Source organism: Melanotaenia boesemani, chromosome 11 (genome assembly GCF_017639745.1).
Source record: "Melanotaenia boesemani isolate fMelBoe1 chromosome 11, fMelBoe1.pri, whole genome shotgun sequence".
NCBI lineage: Eukaryota > Metazoa > Chordata > Actinopteri > Atheriniformes > Melanotaeniidae > Melanotaenia > Melanotaenia boesemani.
This window is the reverse complement of record NC_055692.1, coordinates 26,608,766-26,627,293: the sequence shown is the minus strand read 5'-3', so window position 1 is coordinate 26,627,293 and position 18,528 is coordinate 26,608,766. Positions and strand designations below refer to the sequence as shown.

The window sequence follows — 18,528 nt, the reverse complement described above, 5'->3', positions numbered from 1 at the left end:
GTCCACAGATCTGGCCTGCAGCCTTTCCTTCCCCTCATTAGGGCTTTCTCTGAATGCCATGTGTTGCACTCTCAGTAATTCCCCTTGCTTTCTGCACTACTTTCTTTCCTTTCAGTTTTTCCATGTCTTACTGTTAATTGTTGCCATGTGTCATACACTCCCCAGGCCTTTGCAGCAGGGAGCACATATTGAAACACTAACTTCAAATATTGTAAAGTAGCCTGATGGGGTACTGATCAGGTACATTTTGGCATCTCTTCCTTAAGATCATTCCTCCACCTTGATTAATTTTCAGTAATTCTGTGTGGCTGCACTGTATTTTTTACTTAGTAGTTATTTTTATTACAGCAATTCACAATGATTGAAAAATAATACTAGTGGCGGTAACAGTAAAAACACTGATCTTACTAGCACAGTAAAACTTAACCCACATTTCTTTTTACTTCTTGTTTTTTAAGGGAATCTGGCGTATTCCAGTAGATGAGATTGATCGCCCAGGAAGTTTTGCATCTCATATGAACCGATCTATTGTCCTTTTGCTGGAGGTGCTGTCTCAGCTCAAGGATCACGATACTCTTCTAAAAGTCTCTTTTATGCTGCACAGAACCCCTGACCAGGGAAAGTAAGGACCAGCTTTATATGAAACTCTTATTTACGTTGTGTACTATGCATTTGTGTTACAACATTTGTCCTCCTCTTCCATGAAGGAAGTATTTGCGAGATGTTGATCGCCAGGTTTTGGCCAAGAGAGCATTTTTCCTAACTGTAAAAGTGCTGGAGGACAATCTGAACAGTCTCACAGGGGTAAGGAGGCACATCCCACTGTATACACAGACTAACAGCTGAGAGCCGCTCAGTGTTGTAGACATCTGGCATGCACCCACTTCATGGTTTGACAGGTTCTGTTCTTTTTCAGGTGTCTGAGCAGCTTCACAAAGCGCCTGCGCCCTCCATGGGGGAGATGACCACAACAGACATATCCAACAGGCCCAGTTCAGAGGACAGCAAACATGCAATGCCTAAAAAGCCTGGACTCACAGAGGGAGCCTGTGCTACTGACACTGGCCCCAGGGAAGCTACCCAGACACAACTTACCCCTCTACCACTGTCAGCAGATAAACGAAGTAAAATTCAAGAGGGCTTCCCTGGAAAGGTGGAGACTACTGGAAATGAAGGGCACAAAGCAGGGCCAGAGGAACCCATGGAGCTGGACACTGGCCACTGGAGGAAGCCCTCTACTACCACAGATTCTCAGGGCAACCAGGCGGAGGCAGAGACATCGCTGAGTGGCGGGGAATCCCAGCAGAAAGTGACTGAAAGCAGCCGGACACCAGAGCTGTCTCTAGAAGAGCTGAGTATCAGTTCAAGACAGCAGCAGCTTCAAGCCTCAGCACCAAAGGTTACTGTGGCAGCCAGCGGGACTGATCAGGGGGTGCTACGAAAGCCAAACAGGAAAAGGAAACTTCTTGAGGATGTGGAGTCCGGAAAAGCTCTCCTGCTTGACGCTTATAGAGTGTGGCAGCAAGGCCAGAAAATCATGACGTACGACCTGGGGCGCATTGAGAAGATCATGTCTGAGACTTACATGCTCATGAAACAGGTAAATCTCGCAGCAGACACCTGAGACACATAAACGGATAACATTATTACTGCAGCTATATGCATTTTTTTTCTGTCTTTTTTTATTTGCAAAGTCATGCATGTTTGGCATGAACCCTCAAATAATTCAAACTTGGGAAACCCCTCTGTTAACAGAATTAGTCACCTGAGAAAAGGGGCTTCCCCCTTTTTCACTTCAAGCACTGCCACAAAAAAAAGGTGTTATTTTTACTCTCAACCTAAATTCAGCCTGTGACTGGTCTTTTTGTGGTTACTCTGGAAACAGGTAGTTGACTAAATGGAGTACAAATTAGTATTTTTAACGTGACTTCTTTTTTTATTAAGTCTTAAGGGGTTGAGATATCAGTTATTGCAAACCAAACTCATAAACTGCAATGAGTGACCCTGGGATTTTTGGTAATTTAGTCTAGAAAAGTTTAGATGGGGGGCCAGGCTGGGGCACTGGCCAGATAAAGGTTGGAACGAAGGGGATATATTTTATAAGGTCTTGATTTTATGTAATATTGAACTGATTATTACAACTATAGTGATCATCTAATGTAAAATACGAAGAAAAACCCACTTGAGCATTGGTTTGCTCTTTCTGTTGATACAATACAGTAAAAAATGGGCATATTTTAGGTATAGTTGTGAAAAGTGATTAATCACGATTAACTAATTTGTAAGCTGTGATTAATCTGATTAAAAATTTTACTCATTTGACTGCCCTAGTTTTTCCTGTGATAAGCAAAAAACAACAAACTGCCTGTAAGAGAAAGAAGCCACAGTATAGTATTGTTTTATAATCAAATAAACTATGCAAATTATATAGAAGGATATTATTCAGCCATCTTCTTATTGTGTACCTACGTGTACAAACTGCAGAAGCTTTATGGTTTTGTGGTCTATTGCTGTGCACAGCTGCACATAGGTTTCCTCTTACCTGTTCCTTGCAATGTTTATATTCTTTTATATGTCAGTGCTTCTGTCTTTGGTGCACTTCTAAGGTGGTAAAGTAAAAAGCCACAAAATCATTTGCATTTCCTGCCATCAAAGTATTTCAGCTTGAAAGTAAGAATAAAGGCTGCTCAACTTTGGCAATATCGAAGTCTAGCTACACGTCCTTCAAGCAGCTTTTCCACTATACACAGCCCAGACTATTGCTTCAGAAAGAGTTTAAATGAAGCTCTTGGGTAATATCAAACTTGTGTGCGTTAATGACGTGTGGCATTTATTCCATCTCTGGAAAGTCATGGTGTTCCTTTGGACTTTCTTCAGTTAAATTCATCAGATGACAACTGTTGTTTAAGCCTGTCTTTGTTTTAGATAATGTCAACCTGCATTCACTTCCCCTTATCTCATTTACATAGTACAATATCCAACATCCCTTTTAAAGTTTTGTGTAAGGCAGCTCTGTCTGTTCTCTCTGGGAATGGTTGTGTGGATCTACAGAGTTCAGATTTGCTGCCTAACCATGATGTTCCTCTGTGTGTGTGTTTGCGTGTCTTTTTTTTCCCCACATTTTCCTCATAAAAGTACTTCTCATGTGACTTTAAGAAGTCCTCAGTAGGTGTGTGTGTGTGCAGTTAGACAAGCAAGGCTTGCAGGAAGGTAGACATAAAAGCACAGAGCCATGATGCCCTGAAACTAGACTCAGGTCGTGTAACAGCTGAAGCAGTTTGAAAAAGTCAAACGTGAATGCTGTAAAATCCCTTCCTTTGGGGGTCTGTGAACTGCTGCAAACAGGCTGCTGGAGGGAATGTAGCAGTAATCATGTTCTCACTGCTTTTAGGTCTGCAGTGTTGTGCTGTAGCAAAGCTTGCCAGCTCCCACACAACCAGCAGCTGAAGTGGGCCATGATGTGGACCTTTCTTTATCTGTGCTAATTATCGGAAGCAGAAGCTCAGATGAAATCCTGCTGCTTTTGATCCAGAATCAGATTAACTTGTTGATTTGGCATTGGTGCATAATGAGGAATCATTGCCAGATTCTTTGGTGTTTCATTGGGTGATTTATGAACACTATTAAATATGAAATACATGCATCATGATGTTCTGCTGTAATGTCTGACTTTTTCTCAGGTTGATGAAGATGTCGCTCTGGACCAAGCTGTGAAGTTCTGTCAGATACAGCTGGCCACTTCTGCACAAAGACAGGTAAAGCTGTGTAGCTCGTTGTATTCTGACATTTTCTTTACCTCCTCCTTTCTTTCCTCTCTGAGTCATAGCACACATTGTGGTGTATATTTAACTACACTACACATTTATCTACAGCACACTCCTCAGGTCTCTTCCTATCTTTGTCTAAATTAATGCATTTTTTTCTTAAACCGAGGAATTGGTCTATAAAGTGAAACAAAAAGGATTTAAGGATTTATTATAACAGACTGGGTTCAAATTTTTATTGACTTGATTACACATTGGAAAAAAAAAAAAGAAACTTTAATAAAAAGACATAAGTAGCCTTGAAATTATTAAGTTTTTTGTTTTGGCTTAAAAAGGCTGCTAATTATCAGCCTTGCACACCTTTTGTTTTTCCAGCAAGCCTAAATTTAGCCAGTAGGTTAAATGCCTTTACCTGTCTGCTGTTTAGTTCATAGCTACATGTTTAACCACAGATGTTCTGCGTTGTTTGTGGAGTTAAAAATGCAGCTTCTGTTGTGAAATTAGCCAAATTGTTGGCTAACTTGGTAATTCCCAGACTTACAGTCTGTCCTGCCACAGACTGCCAATGCTAAATATAATCCAAAACATGGTTTATGTTGATTCTTCAGCCAAACTCATTATTGTTTTCTGACCAGCACTGGTATGCATGTTTTCTTATAAGCACAGCTAATTTTCAAGTTCAAATGAAGGAGCCATTTAAATTCTCTAAATATGAACGTCTTCATTGTAGTAAATCTACTGCATTACTCTTGAGTTACAGAAAGTTATCTCAGTCTTTGTCTTTAGTTTCCATTTTCCTTATCCATTCATTAGTCGCTCTGCCTCATTCTGTGTCGGTGTCTCCCTCTTCCTCTCATCCCTCCTCCTGCCCACACAGTCATCAAGGGCCTCTCTGCCCACATCCTGTTGTCACGGTGATGTTCCCTGAACCTCAGGCTCATGAGAAGTAGATATGGGCAAAATAAATCCATTTTCCCAGCTCAGCGATCTCACCATCTTATTTTTCGCTGAGATTTTGTTACAGTGTTTTGAGTCATTTTCTTATTTGAATACGATCCTTTACACGGAGGTAAAAGTACCACAGAGTTGTAAGGAGATGCAGTTATGTCTTCTTTCTGTCATATAGCATCGTTGCTGTTAGAATAGTCGCATATAGATGGCATGGTGGCTGATGTTTTAGGTGTTAGAATAATTATCCTGCATAGTATGATGGTCGATATTTATCTGTACCCAAAATGTGAATTAAAAAAAAAAAGGTAATTTTGCATAAATATTAATCTTGTGGTATTATCTAACTTCTGTTAATTGGTTGTTATTGTGCCACCAGCTCATGCTGCGGTTTGCATTTGGCTGCACTTTTATGTAGTGGGTAATGGAGATGTCAGCTCAAAGATGAGGAAAATTCATCCCTGCTTCCTAAAAGTCCCACAGAAAGATCAGCCCTCATAGTGCTGAGCTGGAAAATCAGCTGCTATGATGTGTGTGTGTTTGCTTTGTTTGATGCTATATCAGGAACAACATTCGTCTTTCTGTCACTGTTTGATTTCATCATCTTTTTACTTTTTACACTCCCCTGCATGAGGTAAGTTTTAGCTATTTGGGAGACTAAATGGAGGTACTTGATTAAAATGCCCAGTTTTCTCTCGCCCTGTTTGAATACTATTAAGGTTTATTCATTAAAGAATGTAGTCATCTCTTCACAAGGCAGCCCCAGTGTCACTCACTTTTTCTGTGGTTGGCCAAGCACTTAAATTAAACATTTGGTTGGTTAGTCTTTCCATTGTTTTACAAAAATGAGCAACAACATCTCCGACTGATTTAAAGCCCAATCCATAAATGTTCACATAGTTGGCCTGTGTTTAGCTGACATCACTCAGCAGTGCTCGGTGAGGCTACGTTCTGCATGCATATGTGCTTCAATTTTCTCAGGTACAGTGTTTCTCTAATGTGTACAGTCCAGCTGACTTGTTAGTTTCTTAGTTGGTGATGTTTAATTCATGAGTCATGACTCATCAAAGCTGGCTTTAGAGCTGGTGCATGCTCTGTGCTGGGTTAGAGGATCTACTCCTGTCTAATGCCACTCTGTTTAATTTGCCCATGTCCATGCAGCTGTGAATCAGAGCACAATTTCATTCTAACTCCCAGCAGACAGCCTGAAATAAATGATATAAGAGCTTTGTTATTGGCTAATTATCTTGTGCATTCTGCGTCTGTTAAAGCTTGTTCATTGTGACCATATGGAATGTGGATGTGAGCATTGACCCTAAGCTTTTAACATCTTCACAAATCTGTAATGAATTTAATCATCTAATTAACCTGTGCTAAAGAAACACACTGGCATATCTGAAGTCTTATTTACTTACTGCACAGCCTGCTTAATTAATTGTGTAAAATTCTGTTTAGCCGTTCAGTCAATGAAAGATTCTTTTTTTTTTTCATCTTGTTAAATTTGCCATAATGCGGTGCTGGATTTTCATGCTTAGACTGGTTTATTTTCATCCAACTTTTCATCCATTTTGAATTGAAAACTAGAGAAGGTTTATTCATTTATTTTTGCTGTGCTCCTCTGTTACCATGACAGCGGCTGTAGAAGCAGGGCAGCTGTCACAGGTTGTTTGTGCAGCTCTTGTGTTTATAAGTGGTCCTCAAAAGGACACCCAGGATAGTAGCTCAGAGGGATGTTAGTGTAGTGTAGAGCTGAGCTCCTCACCAGCTCCCAACACACTGTCCAGGTACTGAAGGCGTCTGAATCCCTGAGGGACAACAGCACATCTCTGTAAGGGGATACCATTACCTCTTATATGAAAGAGTCTGGACTAATAATGGAGATGTTTGTTGTTTAAAAAGATGCTGTAGTATTGAGTGTGGATCACTCTGTATCTTCATGACAGAGTCTCAAAGGAAGAAGATGTACTGTTCTCAGAAATCTGCCGGAGTAGGCACTGGTTAGCTTTTCAGAAGGACCTCCAGTGTCAGTTTCACCTCCTCTTGGCAAACTGCTGTAAAAGCTGGCTTTCTTCTGTCTCCAGCAGTCTGCAGGCGATGCCCCGACCACACCAAAGTACACCAAGGAGCACCGAGACATCTTCTTCCCCACCTCCCTGCCGACGCCCGTCCTGCTCAGCCACTCCACCTGCCACCCGCTGTCCACTCAGGACAGCCAAGCCAAAGCGCTGTACGAGCCCCTGAGCAAGCTGTCCAGACCTCCCACCTCAGGCTTTCTCGATCAGCTGCAGCCGAGGAGAACAGCCGGCCAGGCTGCTGCAGCCATGGCCTTCCTACCTCATACAGGTACAGCAACCTTCTCTCAAGCCACATTTCACCACTACAGGTTTATTTCTTGGTATTTCTCTCAGTGAACACATTAACCAATGATACTCCAGCCTCTGTCACTTATGTAATTTTTTTAAAATGAAACTCTGTTTTTGTACAAATCTGTAACATTGTTGCTTAGGTTGAGCTGCAGACGTGTGTTCGCAAAAATAAGATGCTTTAGTCCATCTGACCAGTAGGGGGCGTCTGTAGTCTTCCACAAATATATTACATAACACCAGTCTCTGTCCTGCTCATATTTTGCCTCTTGGGCTTTGTTGGCTATTTATTTCATCCCCCAAATTGTAACTCCTTTTCACCTTAATGAGCTCAAGTGATTTTGGAATATCCATCACTGATCTCATCATGAATAATTAGTTTATGCCAATATCTAAAGATGCTAATCCTTCACCCGGTGTTTGCAGCAGGAATTCCTCTCATATTCTTGGAGAAACTGTGAGCTAGAATTGCTAATAGGCACATGCTTGGCTGTATTTTCCTTTCAGTGGTCTATCCTCTTCTTTTATGATGCTACATTTAATAATCATATTGTTTTGTCATTTATTTGTGTGCATTTTAGAACAACTCCTTTATTGTTTATGTTAAGTGGAGGTCTTCTATCCAGATGATGTGTCTTTTTTTTATTATTATATGTGTCATTATAAGTACGTGATCATGGGTTTTTAAACCAGTCTCTGATTTTGTTTACACATGTAGAATGATCGACTGAATCATTACAGCAAACTTAAGTCATTTTCTAAGTCAGTTCCTTTACTTGATTCTTCTACAGAGGAGCTCTGCTAGACTCATTGGCAGAAGCTGAGAGCCAGCTCTGCCACAAAGAAGAGAAAAGAAACATTTTGTTAAAACCTACAATTAGTTTTTACAGTTTCACATCATTGAACCCAGTTTGTTTACAACCATTGCCTTCTTACTATCAATTTCCTGAAGTCTGATGACCTTTGAAGTTTGTGTGGATGCATGCAAATGTTTGTTTGCTTAAGCATTTACATGCATGTAGTCGTAGGTTTGCATTACGCAACACCTCACCAATGGTTTCCAAGGCAACATTACAGGACAAGTGTGAAAAATGAGTAGAAATGTTTTCATATTTGTCTGCCAGAGCTGCAGGGAATTTCTGCAGGTAGTTCTCATGCAGTCGTTACAAATGCTTATCTAATAAACAAGCCTTTAAATTCCCCGTCAGATGCAAAACGCTCAGTATGATTGTCAGTTATTGTCTAAAATTGACATGACAGCATTTACTGAAGATCTAAATGATGTATCTATGTGATGACCAGCATTGAAAGTGTAAGTTATTTCATACATTTCATTTAGATGGTGGGATGTTTTTTAAAAACTGCTTTATGGATCAGCTGTTCTGGGAATCAAGCCTTGAGTTCCTTTCCAGTTAAGTTTCTCTTTGAGTCATTAGATAACAACACAAGTCAAACTATCAGGTTGTAAGTTTTATGGGTTTTTTAAAGACTAAATTGCAAGTTTTGTTTATTATAAAAAAAATAAATACATAATAACTGTAAATTAGCCAAACATATCAGAAGTGTTGACTGTAATGCATTGTTTCATCTCACAGAGGAACGGGAGGAGCTCTCGGAGGGACTTTTGTATCGGCAGCAGGAGTCGCACCTTTGTCAGCAGATGAAACTCGCCACTGTTTCCCAGGGGCAAGAACCAGCAGCTGGTTGGTTCCAGGAGGAAACTGCAACATGTAGCACCACACAACCCGGTCCAGGTCAGAGCCTTTCAGTTGCATTCTTTCTGAAGAAGGTTATAACAGGATGTGACTTCATTTTAAAACGCAGCCAACCAGAAGATTTAATGACTTTTTAAGACTTGTTCAAACATGAATTAATATCCTTTTGACATCCCTCTCTTAGACCAACAAGTGTACGCCAGCAGTGAGCTGTCAAAGCTTCCAGACCCCAGCCGAATCCGCTCCAGAGTCCCAGCAAACATGCCAAAGCTTTTTATTCCTTCCACCGTAACCAAGTTCCCACCAGAAATCACAGTAACACCTCCCACACCCACACTTCTCTCCCCTAAAGGCAGCATTTCAGAGGAAACCAAACAAAGACTAAAGGTATGCTCTGTCTCTGAATATGAACACCATTCATGAAGCTCTCTGTACCAGTAGCCTGTCTGATTTCACACTCAACAGTGACCCCTGCTGTCTGCTCTCGTACAGAACGTTATCTTATCGTCCCAGTCTGCTGCCACAGTCAAAAAGGACACTCTGAGCCAGCCGGCGCTGGAGGTGCAAGAGACATCCAGCCAGGAGTCGTCTCTGGAGAGCGAGTCGGACGAGGAGGACGATTACATGGACATCTGAGTCTCAGAGTGCACGCTGAAACTAAACTCTTGTCACATTCTGGCCTGACTCTGCCAAACCTTGTTTCTGCTTGTCTTAAAAAAAAGGAATGATCGATCTGCAGCTTTCTGTATTAATGCTTTTGTTCACTCAAAAAGAAAAAGAAAATTTCAAACCGGAAAATGCAGTATTCTCATCATCTGTCTGGCCACCGTGTTGCTCTGGTTGTCTGCAGTCATGCTGTATGACAGACTCTGAACAGCATGCCTGAATTGTGCCATTTTTATGCATATTCCACATCAGCTTCTTCAGCTCTTTTGCTGTACACTGGATCTGGGAAAAAAGTGTCAGCCTTTAAAGCCTACCAGCATCATGTTTATGCATCTTTTGTATGTTGTTCATATGTTGCGTGCTAACTCTAACTCCAAGCTGCAGCTAAATGCTCGTTTAGAGAGCCTACCCATCTGAGGTGCCTCAGTGCAGATCGACACTCAGCAGCATGCACTTACTGTCCTCCACTTTCATAGTTTACTCTAGCATGACATTTTTTTTCTCTGAGACACATCACATGATGTATTTCTTTAAAGAGAAAGATGATATGAGGACAGGATTCGTCTGTGGAGCAAGTGGGTGACAAAGCCCCACAACCTGTAGCAGATTGGAAATGTTTACACTTAACATTTGGGATGATTTCAGTTTGCACTTTGTGCTATTTTTGTACGAACTGTTTTTCTTGTGTAAATTTTCATGTGCATTTGTAGCTAAGAAGAGTGGTTCTTTACAGGAGGACTTCCTGTCACCAGCATTGATCTGAACGATATAAAGAGGGCCTTTCACTTACTAGAAATGACTATTTGTACATATTATCCAGAAATCTTTCCAGTATTTTTGGCTTTGATGGGTTGAGGAGTTGAATGGAGAAATGTGTGAACTTTAAGGTGAGGGTCAGCTCAGGAAACGACACCACTTACAGCCACTTGATGTGATCTTTCCTGATTTGAGGATTTGAAATGCATGATGATGACTTTCTAATTGTGATGCCTTTCATTGAAAATATTTGGGTAAATTCATTACAATTCCTGGGTATCTCCGAGGAAGACGGCAGAATGTTTTTTAGAGGTTGTTTTCTACAAGAAGAAAGATTTACCGATTATGTTTTCTTGAAAGCACTTTTAGAAAAAAGGACACAAATAAAAAATGTAAACTTATTACCCTTGATTTAAAAAAAGAAAAAGTTTTGTATTTTTGTTTATTATATATCTTATTTTTGGGAGGAGAGATGTGAAGCTTTTTTCAATCGTTCTGGTGGGCTTCTAGGAATGTACCACATCTAAAAAGGTGACCAGGTTATAGACCCAGACCCCCCTGGAGTGGAACATGTTCTATATGTCTGGACTGAATGCATTATAAATGTCAAACCAAAAATATATTTCAGAAACATGCATGTGTTGTTTTGAGTCTTTTCATCATATAATATGGTGGTTTTGTTTGTAGGGCTCAAATGTTCCACAACTTGTCAAAAAACACGAAGGTAAGACCACCTGACAACTCCCATATCCAAGATTTAGTATAAAACCTGCAAACCTCTAATCTTTCATTATTGTTATTTATTTCTAAACATCAATAATGCAGTGCGTTAGATTTTAAACTGAAGTATTGAGAGATCATTGTCTGGTTATTTTATCAACAAAATGTGTTTTGTGTTTAAAGTGGACAGAATGCAAAAGAAGCTAGACCCTAATTTACCTTTTTTAGCAACAAACACAAACAATCCTGATCAAAATTATTGTTACTCTAAGGTGTGTGCACATTATTTACAATATCTTAAGTTAAAATCATGTAAATGAACCAAGTTTCTATTTATAAATGTCAAATTGTTAAAGAAAGAAGTTTCATGCAGCCCTCCACAAGGCTCTGCCACCCGTCTACTGGTTTGTTCTTTGCGCATTACTCATTTAGGTCTGCGGCGCTCACCTTTTCAGTGGCAGATCTCATGTCAGGACTTGAGTTTTAAACAGTCCATCCTGAACATCTCAGACATTTATTTGTCCTGTACTGTGTTGGGTCATTGACCCACCCCTGTAATGCTAAGTGACAGGGGTGGCTGTAGCTCTGGAAGAAGAGCAGTTGCCTGCTAACCTGAAAGTAGGTAGTTTGATTCCAGACTTCCCAGGACTACACGCTAAAGTGTCCTTGGGCCAGACAATGAACCCCAGCTCTCTGCTGCATCGCCTCACACATGTAGTATAAAACCCCTTTGAGTGGTACAGTACAGTCCATTTAGCATAACACATCTCTAAAATGCCTTTGTAAATCCTCTGACTTTGTTGTCCTTCTAATATATTTAGTGCTCCCAGAAACAATCCACATCATGACTAAACTTAAACTTTTTATGCTGCTGTTTTCTTTGAGTTTAATTTTTCTCCCGTAAACAAACTGGTGCACTTTAGTTTTCCCTTATTTAAAAAAGACATAGGTTTTACCTTTTACAATAGTAGTGTCCTCCTTACTATTAAAGAAAAGAACTTAATTTGCAGTAATGTATGTAGACATTTCACTTCTAAACATTTAGACTACTGGTTCTAAACAAGGGTAATTTCACTCAGAATTTAACAAGTGTATTTCCTATTTAGGTTACTTTTATTGCATTTATCTGTCCATCCATTCATCCATTTTCCATACAAGCCTATTCTGTTCAGGGGCCTGAGGCTAAGGGCTGTCCCAGGAATTGCTTTAATGTTTTAATATATTTTTTTCTCTTACATTTCTTTATTGAGAAACAAGGCTTATGGGAAATTATTTCTAGTTGGGAAATGCAAAGTGTTCATTACTTATTATTTATTCACAATACTAAACTTAAAAGCTCAGCGGACAGGGACACAAATCAAAAACTTAACAAATAATTGCCTTAAACTTAGTTTTTGAACCTATTGTACTATGTTCTGCAAAAACTTTGTTTTCAAATTTACAAATTCTACATACATGGCACACTTCAGAACATGTGATACTGAATTATTACGAGCCAGTTCTTGTCTAATTTTTGCCTCTAATAGGTTCACAGTACAGCGTACATCTTTCTTGTCTTGAAAACTAAAACAAATAACTTAGAAATACAACATATCTTCTTCCGATCACCCTGCAGTTTCTGAGGAGTTTCTAAACTCCTGAAGCTGGCAGACCTTCCTGCTGACCACTCTGAGTTTGTGGTCAAAGGGGTTGTACATTCAGGTGTGAATTCTCTGACACGAGGGAAGTCATTAGTCTTCATTAGCAACTTCCAGGAGTTTCTTATGAAGTGCTGTGAAGTTGTCATTTGCCCACTTTGCCAGGAAAACTAAATGTGAGGTTTGTTTTCTTATGTGGAGGACCAAATGTGAGCTCACCCAGCCCCTAGTTTGTGCATATCAGATCATGGTCACTGGATGCAGGACACCAATGAAAGAGGAAAGAGGAAACGTTTTTTATTTTATTTTATTTTTCTCAGATTAGGGTTTTCTCAATAACCGGTAAAGAAAACTATTCATATGTCTTCCCTTTATGAAATCTGATTCATTGGGAATGTCTTCATACCAAGAAACACAGTATTCCTTGGTACTGCCGCATTATGCTTGATTATGATAAAAACTCTACACCTATTACAGCATCTGCATGCATAAAAAATGAAATAATAATCAACCTGTGGTCAGGTAAAGCCCTCTCTCTGGCCACATCAGGTTGTTTGCAGCCACTGTACTGCCAAAGTGGCCCTGTAAGCATCAAAAGAGCATGCTGCATGGCTAATGTGAGCAAAAGGTGTGAGATTTCTCGTCAATCCACTCCAGGGGCTCTTTATTGGGTTGCTGGAGAGCCGTCTGATCCCCAGGCCCTGGCTGTATATTGGCAGCTGTTAACTGTTAAGCACATGGAGTTCTGCGTAGTTAAAGCAAATGGCCAAGGACTGACACCTGGGAGGTGAAACATCACCGATGAAGGTGAATTTGCCCAAGGAGATAAGCCACAGTGGAATCAGACATTAGATATGGAGCTTCAGTGTAACCCGGAGGGATTAACCATTTAACATAACTCCCCTCTGATCACACATCTTGCAGTGAGAGACTCCAGAAATCATTTGCGAACATACACTCCAGTATATTTGAGCCTTAAATAAAATCCACCTTTGTGCAGCCTCTATCAGTCTTACCCAGACAACCTCTCTGATTTGGCACCCAGCCTAAATCCCCTTCAGACGGCTGTTAGGTAGGGAAGCTCTCTATGCCCTTGCCTTTGTGCCTTGGCCATGTACAGAAGCCTTCTCCTGTCACACCTGTCACATTCAGACCCGCTGCATAATGGGATTGACACTGCCGCTGCTGAAATGTACACCTCTGCTCTGACACTGTTGTGCACTCTGCTGCACCTCATCTGAAGGGAACTGAGCTCTTTAATTTATCTCAGCACGCTTCCAAAGACTTAAAAAAATAATAAAATAACAAAAAAAAAAACTGTGACCTCCGTGACCCCCATGTAGGATCAGAAGAGCCAACTGAGTGCTAAATGAGGAGAGTTGCTCTAACCCTGCTTTTAACAACTGGTTTCATGTCAAGATTAAAACTCTTCTTTCTTCCTTGGCTCTTCTAGGGCCAGTTTTGTGTCTCTGAGTTACATTGAAGTGGAGAGTGCAAGTAAAGTTCTGCATCTGAGCAGCTAAATGATCAGATTTAAATGTCTCCAGTTTAAGTGCATCATTAAGAGCTGAGTGTTAACCTTTTTATTTAACATTGATCCAGCACAAAGCCTGTCAATATATTGACAGGGAATACTTCTTGCTCCTCTGTATGCACACTTGGCCACAAACTCTACAGAGAGCCGTGATGACTCGTAAACTGCATGACTGTGCTCTTTGCATTGCTTTCAAAAACCCTTACTTTGGTTTTTAACCTGTTACCCATACGGTTACATGAAACATTCCTTAGTACATGGGTGTTAAAATGCTGTGCCTACAGAAGGCATTGTATTCAGCACACAGGCATGGGAATACAATTAAAAACCTGTGTGAAAGTGGTGTGTCTGTGCTAGAGGGATTCAAACCAGATTTAATTCATGTCTGTGGAAACAAGAAAGGGAATTGTGCTTTAACTCTTCCTCCCTCTATGCTAATGCATGCCTTTGAATGTAGTAAACATAGTATGATGCAGGCTGACGAATTGTGACACCCGTGGATTTTGCCTGGATGTGGATGTTTGGGAAGATGGCCGGGTTGTTGTGCCAGGTCTTTATTCTCTGACCCCTCCTGTCCCATTCATGGTTGACTTGAGCTTGTGGTGCTAACTGGCTGTTAATTGCCTACCTATACACTGGCCTTTCTCCACATGCAGAAACTGACTTCTTCAAGGGAAACCAGCCTAATGAGATTATCTAGCAGCGCATGGGCCTGTCTAGACAGCCCAATACACAACCACCATCATCATCACCCTCTCCCTGCAGTCCCTGCCGGCCTCTGAGGATGCCCTCAGGTAAAAGTTACCTGCAGAAAGAGTACATGTTATCATCACACCATTATGGGTTTACACTGGGTTTCCCACCCACTCTGTAATTTGATGGTCAAAGCCGAGAGTGCAAAAAAAGTGTAAAGCTGATCGTTATGTAATGTGAAATTTTACACACTTCCATATCCATGCTCATTTTGCCACTGTTTTGTGTTGTCAGTGAACACAAGCAAAATCTTTCAACTCTGAGAGGAATTTTGGGGAATACCTCACATTTGAATGCACTTTAGATTTCATTTGTCTCAAATATGTCAAATAAATTTAACCACACTGCACAAATACTCTGAGTAGTATTTTTGTGTGTAGTTATGTGTGTGTCAATGATATTCACACAACTTCTGGTGCCGCTGCAAGATCAGATTTGCTGCAGGGAAGTCCATCCATATTTGTTTTAAAGTCTCTTAGCAGTTAATAAAGATGCATTTCCTCCGTCCCCCTTCCTGTGGGGACGGTATCAAGGCTCTGTTAAGTCTCTTTGATTTCCAGCTCCTTCCAATCACAGCAGGACACTGACTCATCATTGTGGCACTTCAAAGCCTGAGAATGGCCCATCTGGCCCCACCTACTCCAGGTTTCCCCTTAAAAGTCATGGTCACCCTCTCTTGCAGCATATCTCTAAAATATCTGCCACCATAGGGACTGAGCTGCCTGACCTCTTTGTGCTGCTGGATTTTTCTTCTACACATGAGACAGGAGGTCGAGCGCAGAGCTGAGGTCATATCTTGGAAGAGGCTGGCTCTTGGATTTCTTGTCAGCCTTTCATGCAAAAAATCTTTTCAAGCTTTTCCAGTTCTGAAGCTGAAGAATGCAGTCTATCAGAGGTGAGTGTTAATTTACTTTTGCTGTGCCTACACTTCTATTTACTAACAAGAGACATTCTGAATATATAGTTAGTGTGATCACTTTGAGCAATGCATGGTTAAAGCCAATCTTATATTTTCCAGACCTAAAGTCCAACTTTAGTGGTCCTCCTCCCACCTCCATGGCTGCCAGCTCTGAAGCCTATCTCCAGGGCAACATCAGGATGACTCTGGAAGACTCCGAACTCTGGAAAACTTTCAGTGAAATAGGAACAGAAATGATTATCACTAAGCCTGGCAGGTAAGACAACAAAAGATGAGATTCTATGCCAAAAATATAAAATAATTGCAGTTTCTGTGTTTGTATCTTCTTCACGCTCATGTATTCTCTTCTGTTTTCCAGGAGGATGTTTCCGCACTGTAAAATGAGTCTATCTGGTCTTATTCCGTGTGCCAAGTACATCTTATTAGTTGACATGGTCCCTGAGGATGGTTTCAGGTACAAGGTAAAGCTTCACAGTCCTCTACTTTGCCTTAACTTTTAGCACCTTTGGCTGTAGATATCTTCAAGCACCCCCAGACGAATCACCCCTGTTTATCACCACCCCTCTCCTTACATTGTACATCAAAGGGTGCTATCTCTTCCTGTTTTTGTATCCCCTGCTGGGAGATCACTGTACAACCCCTTTCTCTGTGGGTGGTATCAACCATCCATCACAGTCCACTCTACCATGTGAAATAAAAAAAAAAGTCTAAGTTTCTTCTGTAAATCTGCTTCCTTTAAGACCATTTTACTCACTCTCTCTACTCTGCAGTGGAATAAAGAAAAATGGGAGGTGGCTGGAAAAGCAGAGCCCCAGCCTCCCTGCAGGACCTACCTTCACCCCGACTCTCCGGCTCCAGGGAGCCACTGGATGAAGCAGAGCGTGTCTTTCCTCAAGCTCAAGCTTACCAACAATACGCTTGACCAGCATGGCCATGTAAGTGTGAGCACACAAGAAACACCAAATGATATCCAGGATATATTATTGAAAGATGCTGGAGGATTGATGTCATAGAGGACGCTTTATGTGTGAAGTCCGTTAACTATCATCTTTCCATCTGCAGATCATTTTGCACTCTATGCACCGCTACCACCCGCGCTTCCATGTTGTCCAAGCAGATGACCTGTTCAGTGTCCGCTGGAGTGTTTTCCAAACTTTCACCTTCCCAGAGACTTCTTTCACTGCAGTCACTGCCTACCAGAACACCAAGGTTAGTTACTGCCACAAAAAACACCCACACAAACCTCTGCCAAGCTCACCACACATCACTGAGGTATTAAATGAAGTTTTCTTCCTGCAGATTACAAAGTTGAAGATTGATCACAACCCATTTGCAAAAGGTTTTAGGGACGAGGGCACAAATAAAAAAAGGTGGGTTTCATACATGACACATACAGATGCTGATGCAAAAGCCTGCAGCCTGGAAGATGCTGATTGCCGTGTCATTTTAATGAAGGTGATTCTCCTCTACAGGCGTTCAAACAAAAACCCAGCGTGCCTTGAGAAAAGAGCAAAGATATCAGATACTTTGAGTAGGGACGCTAAAGAGGACAGTTCACCAGGTACCACTTTAAGACTTTCCTTCTGTTCATGTTTTTCCTTTCTGTCTCTGTTTTTCTGATAATTTGTGCCTTTTCAGATTTTTGCCCATCATCATATGATGGTTACGATGGAGATGAAGGCAACTTGCCCAAAAGGAAAAATGAGGATGCCGTCAAAGAGGAGCGTTACTCCCCATGGGGTGCTGAGACGGATCAAAATGTGAGAAACAACTCTCCGGCTGGGGTGGACACCAGAGACGTGTACAACTCAGAGCAGCTTGTCCCTGCTCCAGCCTCCTACCAGCCATACAGGTAAATACTACATCAGTTTATAAGCAAATGATGTGTTTTTTGAGAGGGGAAAACACTGACCGATATATTTTACACTCCAGGGGTCACGAGTATGGAAAGTCCCCATCCCCCTCCTCCAGCACTGGCAGCAGCAACAGTGGATCAGGACGCAGCAGTTTTGAGTCCAGAGTTCCTGATGTCGCCACTGTTCCAGATCATGATTCTTCAAAGCCTCGATCACATGAAGCTAATCCATCCCACTGTGGCCCCCAGCATCTTCCAGGTCCCCAGGACTACACCGGGGTGCTTAACATGGCCATGACCCAGGCTGGCAAGCCAGGGGTGATAAGCCACCACATTTACAGTCCCTACAGCACAGAGCAGCCCCTGGGCCAGTGGAGCGGCCCCAGCCCGGCACAGTATCCCCCTCCTCACCATCTGACCGCTGATTACACCACGCAAGCTGTGCACCATGGCTATCACCATGGCAATGTGACTGAGTGGAGCCAGTACCCGCTGTTCTCTTATTCCTGCTGGTGAAGGAGATCCTTGGTGTTAACTGACTGAGATGAGACTTAACAAAACGCCGCTGCATCTTGTGGCTGATGCAGCGAATGCATGCCCGAGCAAGGCTGAGGGGCCTGCGAGGATAGCAGCTTGCCACTGTATTTTGCTCAAATGGGCAGGTTTCAGACTTCTTTTGTTTTGAGTGAAAGTTTGCTGAGCCATGCTGTTTTATTGTTTATTTATTTTGTATTTTGTCTCATCCCCTAGCGTAAATAATATTTTTGTAAAAATTAATCAAACATAAGTGTGCAATTTATGCCTGTCTGAACTGTGATGTGAACTAAGAATAAAAATCTAAAGTAACAAGATTCATTGTCTTAAGTGTGAATACATATTTCAGTACATTTCTTCAAAT

At 41.3% G+C, this 18,528-nt stretch overlaps 2 protein-coding genes across 7 annotated transcripts in view; both read left to right on the top strand.

Moving 5' to 3' along the window:
* Window positions 1-10,847, top strand: part of cabin1 (calcineurin binding protein 1) — a 36,464-nt gene extending 25,617 nt beyond the window's left edge. For 4 of the 6 annotated variants that reach the window (XM_041998507.1, XM_041998504.1, XM_041998503.1 and 1 more), the window contains 8 exons: window positions 459-622; window positions 708-804; window positions 917-1,600; window positions 3,681-3,755; window positions 6,794-7,055; window positions 8,671-8,829; window positions 8,975-9,177; window positions 9,283-10,847. In XM_041998507.1, the coding sequence (XP_041854441.1) occupies window positions 459-622; window positions 708-804; window positions 917-1,600; window positions 3,681-3,755; window positions 6,794-7,055; window positions 8,671-8,829; window positions 8,975-9,177; window positions 9,283-9,426 (1,788 nt within the window). In that variant the 3' untranslated portion in view covers window positions 9,427-10,847. Of the gene's footprint in view, window positions 1-458; window positions 623-707; window positions 805-916; window positions 1,601-3,680; window positions 3,756-6,793; window positions 7,056-8,670; window positions 8,830-8,974; window positions 9,178-9,255 lie in introns of all 6 variants that reach the window. The other 2 variants (XM_041998502.1, XM_041998506.1) reach the window with 2 other exon arrangements.
* Window positions 10,848-15,735: 4,888 nt separating this feature from the next.
* On the top strand, window positions 15,736-18,324 carry tbx16 (T-box transcription factor 16). Its single transcript, XM_041999946.1, has 9 exons — window positions 15,736-15,751; window positions 15,875-16,031; window positions 16,134-16,236; window positions 16,546-16,710; window positions 16,838-16,984; window positions 17,075-17,145; window positions 17,248-17,336; window positions 17,414-17,627; window positions 17,708-18,324. Exons 1-9 carry the CDS (start codon window positions 15,736-15,738, stop codon window positions 18,144-18,146), a joined length of 1,401 nt encoding a protein of 466 aa, XP_041855880.1. The 3' UTR covers window positions 18,147-18,324.
* Window positions 18,325-18,528: the final 204 nt, after the last annotated feature.

Bases quoted from the DNA above. Each gene is read 5' to 3' on its own strand.
- tbx16 (XM_041999946.1), top strand. The intron at 16,032-16,133 runs GTAAGACAACAA...TCTGTTTTCCAG, and splicing joins ATTATCACTAAGCCTGGCAG to GAGGATGTTTCCGCACTGTA. The intron at 17,337-17,413 runs GTACCACTTTAA...GTGCCTTTTCAG, and splicing joins TAAAGAGGACAGTTCACCAG to ATTTTTGCCCATCATCATAT.